Source organism: Arachis hypogaea, chromosome 14 (genome assembly GCF_003086295.3).
Source record: "Arachis hypogaea cultivar Tifrunner chromosome 14, arahy.Tifrunner.gnm2.J5K5, whole genome shotgun sequence".
NCBI classification, from domain to species: domain Eukaryota; kingdom Viridiplantae; phylum Streptophyta; class Magnoliopsida; order Fabales; family Fabaceae; genus Arachis; species Arachis hypogaea.
In genome coordinates, this window is record NC_092049.1 from 14,673,393 (window position 1) to 14,687,753 (window position 14,361).

Consider the following 14,361-nt stretch of genomic DNA (forward strand, 5'->3'; position numbering starts at 1 on the left):
TCTCATTCTGTTGCGTACCTGGCGAGTAAGTTCTTTGTCAGAGGCGAAGAGTCTAATATTGAGTAGCATCAGTGATAGTAGCAGAAAAGAGATCGGAAGGGTGGGGTATAGGATGGCAGCACCGATGATCGATTTTGTCTGTTTTGATTCCATGGCAATGAGCATGTGTGCCTGATGTTTGACATCCATGGGAGAATCATCGCAGAACAAGTGATGGAACTTTCTACGGAAGTTGGTGACTCGGTGGCGGTGGATCTGGCCAATCGGACTTTGTGCAGGATGACCCACCTCTCGCACCCAAATCGCTACATGTTGCTAGTCCAGTGGAAGAAATGGATATTGACGGTGATGAATCTGATGAGGAGTATGTTGTGGATAGCAACGAGTGGAGTTCTTTTGAAGATGATGATGATGAGGAGTTTGCACCAAAGACCCCAATCGAGGTATCACGTCAGTATCTTCTGCCTGTCCCGTACCCAATTCCGGTATCTGTACTTAGTGACTATCATACATTGGATCTGGACCCGATGCAACAGAAAAATCTATTTTCCAACACGGGTGAAGACGGTTACAACTTTGACGATGGTGTAGAGTTTCGGGTTGGCCATAGAATCAAAAGTAGAGATGCAGTAATGCAGGGTGTGAAGAATTACAGCATTTGCAGAAGTACTGAGTACCGAGTCATGAACTCAGATCGAATAAAGTACCATGTGCATTACCGACAATCTGAAGCAGGCTGCCCTTGGCGTCTCCGTGTTGCTTTCCGACAGAATCTCAGATATTGGTAAGTTCAAGTTTAACTGTGTTTTATATTCTTATTTATTATTGTTTTGCTTGTTGTACATCTCAACCACGATTATTCTATTTCTTTAGAGAGGTGCATAGGGTTGGAGGAGCGCACACGTGTTAAGCATCCACCATGTCTTAGTATCACCGATAGTTGGACAACAGTCTCATCTGCTGTGTCATCCTCCCGTTGATACAATCCTCGACATCCGTCAGACTCTCCATCCTACAAGGTGCAGTTAGGCAAAGATATCACTTCAAACTCTCGTACAGAAAGGTCTGGATGGCAAAACAAAAGGCAATTGCCCAGATATACAGTGATTGAGAGGAGTCATACAATAAGGTGCCGAAGTTACTGCAAACACTGTAGAGTTGTTGTCCCAAAACGATATATGAGATCAGGATTGTACCGTACTATGACGGGGACCTTATGGTGCGTGATTGCAATATGTTTGATAAGGTATTTTAGGTATTCCCTGCCTGTGTGGAGGTTTTCAAGCATTGCAAGTTGTTTGTCTCCGTCATGGGGTACATGTAAACCTGTCGCTTATGTGGACACCACTTAGTGAATCTTTGGTATATCCATGATACTAGCATAGGAGTGCACCCTGCGATGTCTATGGTAGAGCGATGTGCTACAGAGCATATGGAATATTACGTCCTTGTTAGCACCGCAAATCTCCAAGACAGAAAACAGCACCTCTAAAAGTCATCTAATAGTGGGAGCCACCGGAGATGGACCTGATTATTTGACTTATCAGTCATCAGGTAAATCCCAATCATCAACAGTATGTAGATCCTCGCGTACTGTCAGAGGGTGGTTGGATCATTCGTATTAGGCATCTGTCGGAGTCATTCCCGAAGCCATGTCAGTTTGACAGAGAAAGACTCCTTCCTCTGTGCACCCTGCCGCTGGACTGCAGGAGGCCTGGCACCAAGTAGCTGCTCCACCAACTCTCAAGTCTTGGTCCCGTACCATGTATGAAAATTACGGAAGCACCCACCTACTAGTTCTCCATTAGCGCATAGCCCGAGGTGGTACGTGACGTCCTGTAGGGTGATGATGCACTCACCCCACGGAAGGTGGAAATTATGGGTCTCAGAACGCCAGCGCTCCACAATTTCCGTGATCAAAGAGTTGTCAAATACGAAATTCCTGAGTGGCACCACGTCACCGAAGTTAGCCTTCCTCAGGTAGGGGACAATGGCGTCCGGTAGTAGGATTTTGTGACTCACTCTCTTAAAAAGAAGTAGGCAAGACCTCTGGTAAACAATAAAAAAATTTGAATAAGAAATGTATAAACCTATCAAGCTATATAAATTTCACAGTAAAAAATTTCTCCCAATAAATGTTTACTTAACAAATTAATTTAAATTATAAGTAAACTATTTTAAAAAATAACGACCAACATTTACCTTTTAAATTAATTTAAATAAAAATATTTACTTAAATAATAACTAACTAAATTAATAAACGTCTATATAATATAATTTAAATAGAAATATTTAGTTAAATAATTAATAACAACATTCATTTTCCATCTCTTTCATAACTTACATTAACAATTTGTTTGGATGAGATGAATTTGGAAAGAAAGAAATTGGGGGAGAAGAAAATGGATGGAAAAATTAAATGTCCTTTGTTTGGATCAACGGTAAAATTGAAGGGAAAATAGAAAAGTATATATGGGCCCTCGTTAAAATTATCTCTTCAAAGTTGGGAAGAAATCTGAGATTGGAGGGAAATCATGGGTAAAATTTCAAATTTGCCCTTTCAATTACAGAAATTAGAATCCCTAATTCAATCTTCCTGAAAAAAGAGAACACGTATCTTGTCTTATCCCGTTTGGCCTTCTTCCTCAATAGCGCCACTGTAGCTTTCCATCTTCGTCCACATTGCTACAACAGTTTCGTCATCGTTGTGACAGGTCCACCACATCTTCATCCGGACATCCTCAAGAGAAAGGTGAGTTCTTTTTTTGTCGTACTCGTAGTTTCTCTCAAAACGAAATGAAAAAATCATTTTGGCATATAGTTTATTTTGTTTTTCAACTGAGATAATGTTCTAATTTACATTCCATGGATGACGATTATTTTTGTAGTGGAAAAATATCCCATTCTTCCTTGTCTGTTTTCAAATGCTTTCTTCATCCTAATTCAAAAATCCAACAATATCTAACCTTATATTTCACTGCCAGTTCATGTTTGGTCCCAAAAAAAAGTAATTTTTAACTCATTCGATATTTGAAATGATTTAACCTTTTTTTTTAAATCATAAGATTTTTTTCAAAGCTTATTACATTATGCCCCCTTTTTTTCATGGGGTGGTCCAAATATGAAGAAAAAAATTCAGAAGTGACTATAAAATTTAGGTACATTATTATTAATGAGACTATGAAAAGTGTGTGTGAGAAATAAGTAGAAAATACCAAAAGCTTTACCTCTTAAGTCTTGATCTATGTACAACTAACCACCAGATAATCAGGCACTTGTATTTAGGAAAGTCTACTCAACAATTAGGAAAAAATATATGGATTGTGATTTGTGAAAGCAACATATTGGAATTAAGATTATAAAAAAAGATTAAGCTCATAATGCATATAATGTAATTCTAAACCAATTTACTAATTAAACTTGGGGTTTTGACCGATTAAATCATTCAACCAATTTGAACATACATTTTAAACACAATTCCTTGTAGGGTAGCTGGAAGCAATTTTTTGAAGACACAAGCCAGCTTCTTCTTTCCCCTTTTTACTTTCTTTTCATGTGAATAGCATCAACAATAGCTATCAGATATATCATTCATAAAAGGAGAGATTTCACAACTTCTTCTTTAGTTCATGCATCATTCGCTTAGTCTACTAGGTTCTTGCTTTGTAGATGATTCTTTTTGTAGAATCAAAAATTTTTTTTTGGAAAAACTCCCATTGCATATCTTGAGAAAATTAACATGAATCGGAATTAAATTAGTTTAATCAAAAATTGGTGGTGGATAAACCATGACAATTACAATTATTTTAGATAATAGATATTAAATTGGAGATATCATAAAAATTAACTCTTTATAATTTGTCTATTTGTTATATATGCCATAGGAAAAATCTCTATCTTAATAATCCAAATAACTTTGGGACATAAGAAAGTATAGTATTTTTAATATAGATTAAGTAGTTATAAAATTCATAGAATATGTACCATGCTTATCAGTTATCACAATGTTTTTATATGTTTGATTTTTTAATTTTTTAATTTTTTTTCTTTTTTTATTGATTTGATTTGTTAATTATATGATTAAATTGCAACAAACTATAGGGTCAACTGAATCAATATCATGGTATAGTTTATTTAAAAGTCCATCGCTTACTAAATGGATCCATCTGGTTAGATTTTATCTATAGGTGTTTTGATGCATCTACCTAATTATTACAATCATCAATGGGACAACTTATTCTTTTTTTTTTTGTTTTTTTTTAGTATAAAAATGAATAAATGGACATAAAGCATGGGACATAGATACAACTATTACTATAGAATAATTTCCTTTTGAGGTCTCATCTAATTTTTACTCGTAACTTATGTTTTTATATTTTTCCCACTGAATTTTGGTGATAAACCAATGCATTTATTAATATATCATGTCATTTATAGTTTATGTTTATTGTTTATGGCAGTCAGCTTTGAAATCGAGTTTGCCATTTAGGAGTTGGAGATAAGTACCTCATAACAAGGTATTTTCATGTTTATAACATGACACCATAGTTTTATATAAAACTTTAGTTTCAATTATTTTTTATATTTCGACAAATGAATTGTTACAATGTAACAACATATGTAACTTTCTGGTTACTTTCTTTACTGATATGTCCACCCTAAACATCATATTTTCAGATGGATAACAAAATATCAAAGATACGAATCTTGAAGATAGAACAAACGTCATATACGATTCAGAATTTCAAGTAGGTCAAATCACTTCTACTAACCTATATCATCCTAAACCAATACAAATACTAACTCGTGTCAGGAAAGAGTTAGAAAATAGACAACATATCTATGTCATATCTCTTTTATGTGTTGCAGTGCATCAGTGGTATCTTTTGGAATTAATATCACAATATAGGCCTAGGAAAATTAATGACGACAACTTGGAAAGAGAACTTAGGCATAATCAATTAATGACATAGTTACTGGAGTCTGAAAAATGCCGAGATGTCATACATATGGGCCCTGAAGCATTTAGGCAGTCAGAAGTTAAGAGAAACTGGTAGAGTAAAGGATTCAACTCGTTCTACGGTTGAAGAGCAAGTCGCTAAATTCCTACATATTATAGGGCATAATGTGAAAACTAGAACCATGTCTTTCTTCTTCCACCGCTTAGGGGAGACAATTAGTCGTCACTTTCACAATGTTCTACATGCTATTCTATCGTTAGAGAGAGACTTCTTCAAGCAACCATCTGGTGAGGAAGTTCCTTATGAAATACTTAATAATAGTCGATTCTATCTGTTTTTTAAGGTACTAACTCTTTTGATTTACTTAGTGACATTTATGTAATTGTCAATGAAATAATTATAATAATGTTATCTTAATAAGTCATTATACTTTCCAAAAAAGGATTGCATTGGAGCCATAGATGAAACTCATAGTCGTGTGAAGGTACCAAGGGTGGACGCCCTTCGTTTTTGAGGAAGAAAAGATCACCCAACACAAAATATTTTAGTGGCCTGTGGGTTTGATATGAAATTCACTTAGGTGTTGTCCGGTTGGGAAGGAACTGCCTCTGACTCAAGAATTTTGAAAGATGCTTTAAGTAAGGAATATCTACTTCGAATTCCCGAAGGTCTGTGATAATATAATTTATGAAATCATCTACATAAAGTTAAATTTATAGTCATAATATGTTATACTTTAATTTTTGTATGCAACTCTTGTAGGAAAATTTTATCTAGGCGATGCTGGATTCATGCTGAAGCCTGGGATACTTACACCATATAGAGGTGTTCGGTATCACCTGAAAGAGTATTCAATACGTGAGCCACAAAATCCTAAAAAACTATTCAACCACCGACATTCTTCATTAAGAAATGTCATTGAAAGATGTTTTGGAGTTCTAAAGAAAAGATTTCCAATTATAGCTCGCGACACTGAACCTTATTATTCATTTGAAACTATGAGAGACATTTTTTTGGCATGTTATATACTGCATAACTTTTTGATGGGTATTGATGTTGATCAATCTATAATTGATGTGGTTGATCGAAAATTGCTACAAGAATGCAATATAGATAGATCACAACCAAATCAATAACGTGATGAGGAATATAGGCATGCAGCATTGTTACGAGATAACATTGCAGCTGAAATGTGGAATGTGTATCAAACATTATGAGTGATTATACGCTTGATATATTTGAATATGTATATATACGTGTAGTTTATCGTCAGAATTGTTTAATTGAATTTTTAAAGGAAATGTTACAAGTTAAATAATGCCAAATAAAGGAAATAAAATAACAGAAGCAACTCAACCTTCTAAAGAATACTTAAGATGGTCTGATGATATAGATGAAGTTCTGCTAAATGCGTTAGCAGAAGAAGCATTGAAAGGTAATAGACACGATGGCTCGTGGACAATTGAAGTGTATGCCAATTATGAAGAATTTGAGTATAGCAATAGGTCCGCACATAACGAAAAACCACATCAAGAATAGAATGAAGACACTGAAATATCATTTTGCTGAAGCATATGACTTATTTCATCACTTAAGTGGATTTGCATGGAATCCTGTAACTAGAAAGTTTGAAGCTGAAGAAGAAGTGTGGCAGGACTTTATTAAGGTATCTTATACTTTTTTATTACTTTTACCAATGATGAAGTGAGTCACAAAATAATTTTAACATTTCTTTATGCAGGAAAAATCACATGTAGAAAAATGAAAAAAAAATGCAAATTAAGCATTATGATACTTTTAAGGAGTTGTTCGGAGCTGATAGAGCTACCGGTAAAGGGGCTGCTACTTCACGAGAAAGGATTCAACAACTTGATAGAGATCCCATTGACTCGAATGACTCATTTGAAAACATTGGATTTTCTGACATAGATGTTAATATGAGACATGATATCCCAACGTTTTCTGCTAATTTAGATTCACCAAGTACTCCTCAGATGTATGGGATATGTTGACTGAATTGGGTCTAGTAGGTTTATATCAGATGCAAGTTTTTGGGATCCCACCTGAAATGCGACTGGATGCTCTTTTACATTTCATGACTACTGCTGGTGTTCGCTTAGAAGATATGGTACTTCCAGAAAACATTCACCATTACTGCTATAATTTTTATACACGCTTAATTTTTGGTTAATTTGAGGTTATTGCTTTTAACAATTGATTATGTGTTTTTTTATTGTCGTAAAGTATGAGTATATCTTCATGTATTTGAACAAGATATCATTTTCTGTTTTATTTATGTTAACACATAGTTGGAAATTACTTTTTGTTGATACTTTGAGATTGATTGGTTGTTTGAATAGAAAGATATCGATAAAATAGTTTATTATGATCAACTCTGATCTTTGTGTTAATTTATCTTTGTTGTATATGCTTGTGCAGGAATTATATTACTTGAAAATGTTTGGGAACAATGGGTACACTGCTTAGTACAAGTAAAAATCGATCATGTATTAATATCTTTAACTAGAGAAAACTTTCTTTTTTAAAATAGATGTGTATGGATGGCTCAAGTCATGTAGAATTGATTTTTTAGAAGTAGGCGTATGCTGATGACTCTGACCATGAAGAATTACCCCTTTTGAAAGTACTGTGTGGTGATAAAATAGTACTTTTCTGGAGTTCTGGTCATTGTTACACTTTTGGCATTTTGTTATATGTTTATAAAAATTGTATATGATTTTGTCACACGGATGCTAGCCACTTATGATAATATTTTATTTTGTAAATATGATTTAGTGAAACGTTTTCTTAAATATGATTAAGGAGATTAATGATGTAACATATGAGTAATTTTTATTATGTTTTTATGAAATTATTTATTTGTATATATTTAAAAAATAATGATACATTTTTTTATGACATTTAAAAGACAATAGAAAAGGATAAATTCAAAAAAATCTTTATTGTTAACAAAGATAATACATTAAAATTTTGAAATACAATTGGGATCACTTTTTTTATTAAGAAATAATTTAAATACATTAGTATATTATAATTTATATATAAAATAGGTAAGGGTATTAATGTAATTTCAATTGGTTATGATTTTTTCTCTTCTTACTTTTTCTTCCATCTAAACAAAAGAAAAATTTCCTCTTATTTTCTTTCCGTTCATTTTCTCTTCATCTAAACAACATAAAAAAAATCAACTTTTTCTTCCATTTTATTTCCTCTCATTTTCTTTCCTCCCATTTTCTTTCCTTTCATTTTTCATCTTGTATCCAAACAAAGTGTAAATAAAAACGTTTACCTAAATAACTAACAAGAAGTAAATTAAATATCTAATAACAAATTAAAAAAACCATTTACTTAAATATTTAGTAACTAAAAAAATAAACATCTTGTTACTTAATTAAGATAATTAAAAAATATTTAGTTAAATAATTAATAACTAAGTTAATAAACATATGCTTAATAACTTAGTTTAAAGAAAAAACAAATCTAAATAAACATTTGATTAACAAATTCTTTTAAAGTTGGCCTAAAATCATACCCTATTATTTAAACCATTGCTAACAATATATTCATTCGCTTAACATATGCTGCATACTACTTCTATAAAAGTACCCTAAGTGTGGCTAGACATGTATGCTTTAACATAAATATAAAGCAAAAAACAACACCAACCTCAAAGTCGACTGCCCCAGCAATGTGTCATATTGCATTTAGTCGGTTGATGTCCGTATCGTGTGCATCGGCGTGCGCTATATATATATATATATAGGTCTCCTCCACTTTTATCTTGTTTACAATGTAAACGAAATAAGAGTATACGTATCTCGTTTATATTAGAAACGAGATAAGGCCATTACATACCACGTGTCCAAACGTGACATGGCCACCTTGTTTCGTGCCTTATCTCGTTTATAGTGTAAACGAGATAAGAGATATGATGCATTTTGGTAAAAAATCTACAAATTGTATACTTTGGTAAATAAAATATTTATTTTATTTAAAAAAGATTCATCAGGGAATTGGATAGAAGGTTGAGTGAGTCTCTTCGATTAAATTCCCAATCTATGGTGTGGACAACACTGCAAGAAAAATATTGAGTATCGTCGAATTTATCGACAAATTTTTTTGTTCGCCGCTAATTGCCGTCGGAATATTTTCGTTGGTAATTTTTATCAACGAATTTTTCTCCCGTAAATCTGATGATAATATATTATTATTTAATAATTAAATTAGTAACTATCAGTGGATTTAACACACGGTAAACTTAAATTTTAATTTTTTTTAAAATTATTTAAAAATTAATATATTGAACAACTGATTTCGAAACTTGATGGTAAAATGTTTAATGATATAACAACATATTTCAGCAAATAAAAAGTTTACAAACAAAACTTAAAAAAAATCCTACGGAACCAGAACAAAAAATTTACATGTTTCAAGAAATAAACACAATTTACAAAGAGAATTCAATAAATAAAAACCCTAAGGCTTGAAAATTTTAAAGTTATAATAAACAAGAAATCATAACAATGAATGAATAAGTCATACATAGACTCCGTTGGAAGATGCAACCACGGAGGCGCAGAGATTGAGAGAGACGGAGCATTATGGTCGGCACAGTGATATGAACGACGAAGAGACTGAAGACGACGGAGCACAACGCACATAGAATCCATGAATGTAGTAAGTCATGTTGAGTTTAACGCAACAAAATTATAAATCTTTTGTTTCAATTTTTGTAGAATAATAATTAGAAGGAAAATGGAGCTAGAAATTAAGTACGATCTGGTAGTCATCTAGAAAATAATTATCAGAAGTGGCAGAAAGAGCAAGAGACATACTCAAAACTATCTAGATAGCAAAAGCAGTTTAGTCAAACACACCATTAATGCTGGTAGCAAGCATTCTATGTATAAAAACTAATAAATTTTATAGATAAGGGGAAAACATTAGGAAATGATAATCTTATTAAATAACTTACCACATCCTCAAGGTCATCCACTTCTATGCGAAGCTTTGCCAGTAAACTTCGCGATTGGACATCGATAGTTGCCGCTTGTGTAATTTTCCATTTGATAGCCTACTTTGTAGCTTCAGCAACTCACTCAGCTTCTCACAAAGCATCGAAAGAAATTAATTGCTAAATATACCATTCTCCATCTTCACTACAGACAGCCTAAACTTTACTGCCAATAGAATATTTATCTTGAGGATCAGAACTGATCTCCTACTCCTAAGAGTGATTTAATTATGATCATGAAAAAAATATTGCATTTAAATAATTTCAATCATTTGAAATTAGCACTTGCTCATATAATCTCAATTCACCAAGGGGCTAAGTACAATTGCGAAAGCGAAGTAACTTAAGCTTTAAAGACGATATCACAATATGCTACACCATTCAAATTTACAGTTTCATTGACAGTCAAAATAGCAAATAAGACATACCACTTTATTATCCTTATGTTTTGACAAAGTAGAAGGTGCACTAGCATTTGGATCAGCATTTGAAGCACATATTTCATTATCTTGTTCAATTTCTCGAATCTAGAGCAACCAATTTGTATTCATAATCAGCAAAACCAATTCATAAACCAATTCAATAATTAACAAAATAAGCATATTCATAGTCAACAAACTCAATCCCTAACCTAGTTCAACAATAAAATCAACAATAATATTTCAACTATTTCAACATTTTAAGTTCAACGTCTTCCATATTCTAATCATATTCATAAATCATATTATAATCGATGAACCAACTGTTAAAAATTAATATAGAATATTCGAATAACTAAAAAGAACTTACATGTTGACTGTTGTTGTAGCTGCAGAATCGTGCAGTGCAGTGCAGGTAGCAACACCCGCAGAAGAGAGGCGAGGGAGAGATGGGGACGCAGCGCGGCGAGACGCGATTCGCGAGCACATGATGCGGTGGATCCGACCAGAGGCACGACAATGGAGGCGAGCGTTTGGTGGCGGTAAACCGAGGTGAAAGTGAGAGGGCTGGGGGAGAGGGGGCGGCGTTGTGCCTCTGTGTGTGGGAGTGGGAGTGAGAGTCAGAGAGCTGGAGGGTGGGGTGGGCCGAGGGTTTTTTGCTTTTTAGAGAGAGAGAGAGAGAGAGAGAGTAATACCAAAATAAGGAGGGAGAGGATTTGTGATTTGAATTTAGGGCAAGATTACTGTCGGATTTACCGGCGGCTAAATCTGCTTTGTGAGTGATCAAAATGCAGCGTTGCACTAATCAAGATTACCTGGGATAAATCTGCCGGTAAATCAGACGGTAATGCTCACGCCAATTTTTCTTTTTTTTCCTCCATTTATTATCAACGGATTTACCGTCGGAAAATCAAATTCGACGATAACTTTTTTACCCGATGAATTTATTGTCAAATTTGTCGGTAAATCCATTGGTAAACCTGCCGCACACGTCCGATGCTAAATGTGACGGTATTCAACGTTTTTCTATAGTGCAAGTTAGGTTGAAGAATCCATTTTTTGTTGCATCAAGAAATTGAATAAAAAATTAAATGATTCTCTTTGCATTCAATTTCAACCTATCCTTTTTGTTTCTATTTCAATTTCAATATATCATTTTTTATTCAATTTCGATTCATGTCTTTTATTATTATTTTTTTCCCTTATCAGCATGTATATCATGTTAAAGGTGAATTTTATTTTGATTAAAATTCAATCATAAATTTTGATTACATACAATATTATTGTTGGTTTAGCGTTAATATATATAACCAAGAAGTAATTAAGGGATTAATTTAGCCTTTTGATGTAGGGTTCATTTTTAAACACGCACTTAAAGAGTCATGGTGTCATTTGATAGGATGATATATCTATATCTTTATTATTTAAAGTCCAATTTTTTTAATATAATAATAAATTACTTTAGAAAATGCTAATAGTTAATTAGTTAGAATAACAACCTTGCCGTATTTGCCCACATATACATGCAACTACATATAAGGAATTTATGGACGCCCTCCAATATAGAAAGGATCTTGAAACCAACCCATCGTACTTTAATTCAACGACGCTCAATTTTACCTAATTCCCTAACATCCTTATTAATTATACAACAAATATAATGAAAATCCCATTACTTAAGAGCCTCACATTTCCCATGCTTCTGCTTCACACAAACACATGCATCCATGCCACCACCCACTACAACACAATTGTTCTAATTAAGCACTAAAATTCTTAAATTTATTACCCCCTAATTAAGTAGTAGTTATTATGGCTTCTTCTTTTCATGCTTCTTCAGCAATAATATCATCCATAATAGTGTCAATAATTATTCTCATTTGCATGCCATGTTCTGCTTTTGGCTTTATTAATGAGAAAGAGGTTATAGATGCTCCTTTGTTAACACAAAAGTTAGGAATTAATCGCACCATCAAAGTAGATATTAATGGCAATGGGGACTTCAAATCTGTTCAAGCTGCCATTGATTCCATTCCCGAAGGGAATTCCAATTGGGTCATTGTCCATGTTAGGAAAGGAGTATACAGGTACCGAATTAAATCAAGTCAAAATTTATTGATTAATTAATTAATTAGTACCTTGTTCTTTTTATAATAATTTCATATTATTAATGATTTAAAGAGAAAGGGTACACATACCAAAGACTAAGCGTTACATATTCATGAGAGGGAATGGAAAGGGAAGAACAGCCATAGTTTGGTCTCAAAGCTCCTCCGATAACATTGATTCTGCTACCTTCAAAGTTGAAGCCCGTGATTTCATTGCATTTGGAATTAGCTTCAAGGTGCGCTCTTATTATATCTCCCATTACGAGTTTTGATAGGTCAATATTTGAAAAACAGTCTCATTCTTAGAGGTATAATCATTTGTATTTTCTCCAATTAACTTAAATTAAAAAAAATTAATTTTATAATATAATATAAAAAATTTTATGATAAAAAAATTTAAAATTTGATTTTTGATATTCTCCTAAAAGAGAAAAAAATAACATAAGATAAATAAAAAAAATTATAAAAAATTTCAAAAACCAAAAGAAACTCTTATCTAATGATACTGGTTAGAAATATAATCATTCATATGTTTCATGTTCATCACTTTAACTTTTGAAAGAAGTAATTTTAGGACATTTATAGAAATAATTATAACTCCAAATATTTGTACATTAATGCAGAACGAAGCACCAACGGGTATTGCATATACCTCACAGAATCAATCGGTGGCAGCATTTGTGGCTGCAGATAAAATTGCATTTTACCATTGTGCATTTTTCAGTACTCATAACACTCTCTTTGATTACAAAGGCAGACACTACTATGAGTCTTGCTACATTCAAGGCTCAATTGATTTCATTTTTGGCCGTGGCAGATCCATCTTTGAGGTAATTAATTAATTAATTAATTAACTTTAATTTAATCTGTTTTCTTGATTTTAATTAATTAATTTAATGCCGATGATTCATATAACACATACAGGGGTGTGAGATATTTGTAATTGATGACAAAAGGGTCACAATTCATGGGTCAATCACAGCACAAAACAGGGAGAGTGAACGAGAGATAAGTGGATTCATATTCAATAAATGCAGGGTTTATGGCATTGGTGGGGTGTACCTAGGAAGGGCTAAGGGTCCTTATTCTAGGACCATTTTTGCTCACTCTTATCTCTCCAAGACGGTTGTTCCTGAGGGTTGGACGAATTGGAGCTATGATGGTCCCACAAAGTAAGAAACTCTTCATCATCATACACAAACACTGAAACACACTTACCTTTTATTAGAGAACAACAAAATAAATCAAAAACAAAAATAATTTCTAAAAAATTAATTTAGATATTTACTCAAATTTTTATTAATGTTAATTAATTAATTAATTAATTAATGATGGTAACTGAACCGCAGGAATCTGTATCATGCTGAGTACAAGTGCTATGGACCAGGAGCCACAAGAGAGGGAAGAGCTTCATGGTCAAGACAACTTAGTGATCAAGAAGTTGCTTCATTTTTGTCTGTTGATTACATAGATGGCAAGAATTGGTTGCCAGCGTGGCACTAATTAATTTCACCCATAACATCAAAGGCACACTCAAAAACACGTATAGCTAGATACATACCCACTTTGTTAAGACAGCTTGTACTTTATATATATATTAAGTTTTCTATGATGAGAATCAAGTCTAGGATAGATAGAATCCATGTTTAAGAATGGTTTGAATTAACAAGTTCCATGTTCCTGTCTTCTTTGGCGTGCTCGTTTAGTTTTAATTAAGGCAACTAGTTGATTTGCAATTAACAAGAAATAAACATATTCCACCTAAGCTAGACACCGAAAAAATTGTCTATCTCCTTATTTATAATGATTAAGTTAAGAATTTTACCACAAAAATGACC

The 14,361-nt window shown here is 33.0% G+C and overlaps 2 protein-coding genes across 2 annotated transcripts; both read left to right on the forward strand.

Annotated features, from left to right (window-relative positions):
• The first annotated feature begins 4,998 nt into the window (after positions 1-4,998).
• On the forward strand, positions 4,999-6,097 carry LOC140178492 (uncharacterized). The gene is made up of 4 exons (XM_072215587.1): positions 4,999-5,304; positions 5,404-5,445; positions 5,542-5,629; positions 5,724-6,097. The coding sequence occupies exons 1-4, from the start codon at positions 4,999-5,001 to the stop codon at positions 6,095-6,097; spliced, it is 810 nt and encodes a 269-aa protein (XP_072071688.1).
• Positions 6,098-12,166: 6,069 nt separating this feature from the next.
• Positions 12,167-14,099, forward strand: LOC112740279 (probable pectinesterase 67). The gene is made up of 5 exons (XM_025789048.3): positions 12,167-12,502; positions 12,597-12,759; positions 13,147-13,353; positions 13,448-13,695; positions 13,873-14,099. The coding sequence occupies exons 1-5, from the start codon at positions 12,228-12,230 to the stop codon at positions 14,024-14,026; spliced, it is 1,047 nt and encodes a 348-aa protein (XP_025644833.1). The 5' UTR covers positions 12,167-12,227; the 3' UTR covers positions 14,027-14,099.
• Positions 14,100-14,361: the final 262 nt, after the last annotated feature.

Bases quoted from the DNA above. Each gene is read 5' to 3' on its own strand.
- LOC140178492 (XM_072215587.1), top strand. From the start codon at position 4,999: ATGTCATACATATGGGCCCTGAAGCATTTAGGCAGTCAGAAGTTAAGA. The intron at 5,305-5,403 runs GTACTAACTCTT...TTTCCAAAAAAG, and splicing joins GATTCTATCTGTTTTTTAAG to GATTGCATTGGAGCCATAGA. The intron at 5,630-5,723 runs GTCTGTGATAAT...CAACTCTTGTAG, and splicing joins TCTACTTCGAATTCCCGAAG to GAAAATTTTATCTAGGCGAT.
- LOC112740279 (XM_025789048.3), top strand. From the start codon at position 12,228: ATGGCTTCTTCTTTTCATGCTTCTTCAGCAATAATATCATCCATAATA. The intron at 12,503-12,596 runs GTACCGAATTAA...AATGATTTAAAG, and splicing joins GTTAGGAAAGGAGTATACAG to AGAAAGGGTACACATACCAA. The intron at 13,354-13,447 runs GTAATTAATTAA...TAACACATACAG, and splicing joins GTGGCAGATCCATCTTTGAG to GGGTGTGAGATATTTGTAAT.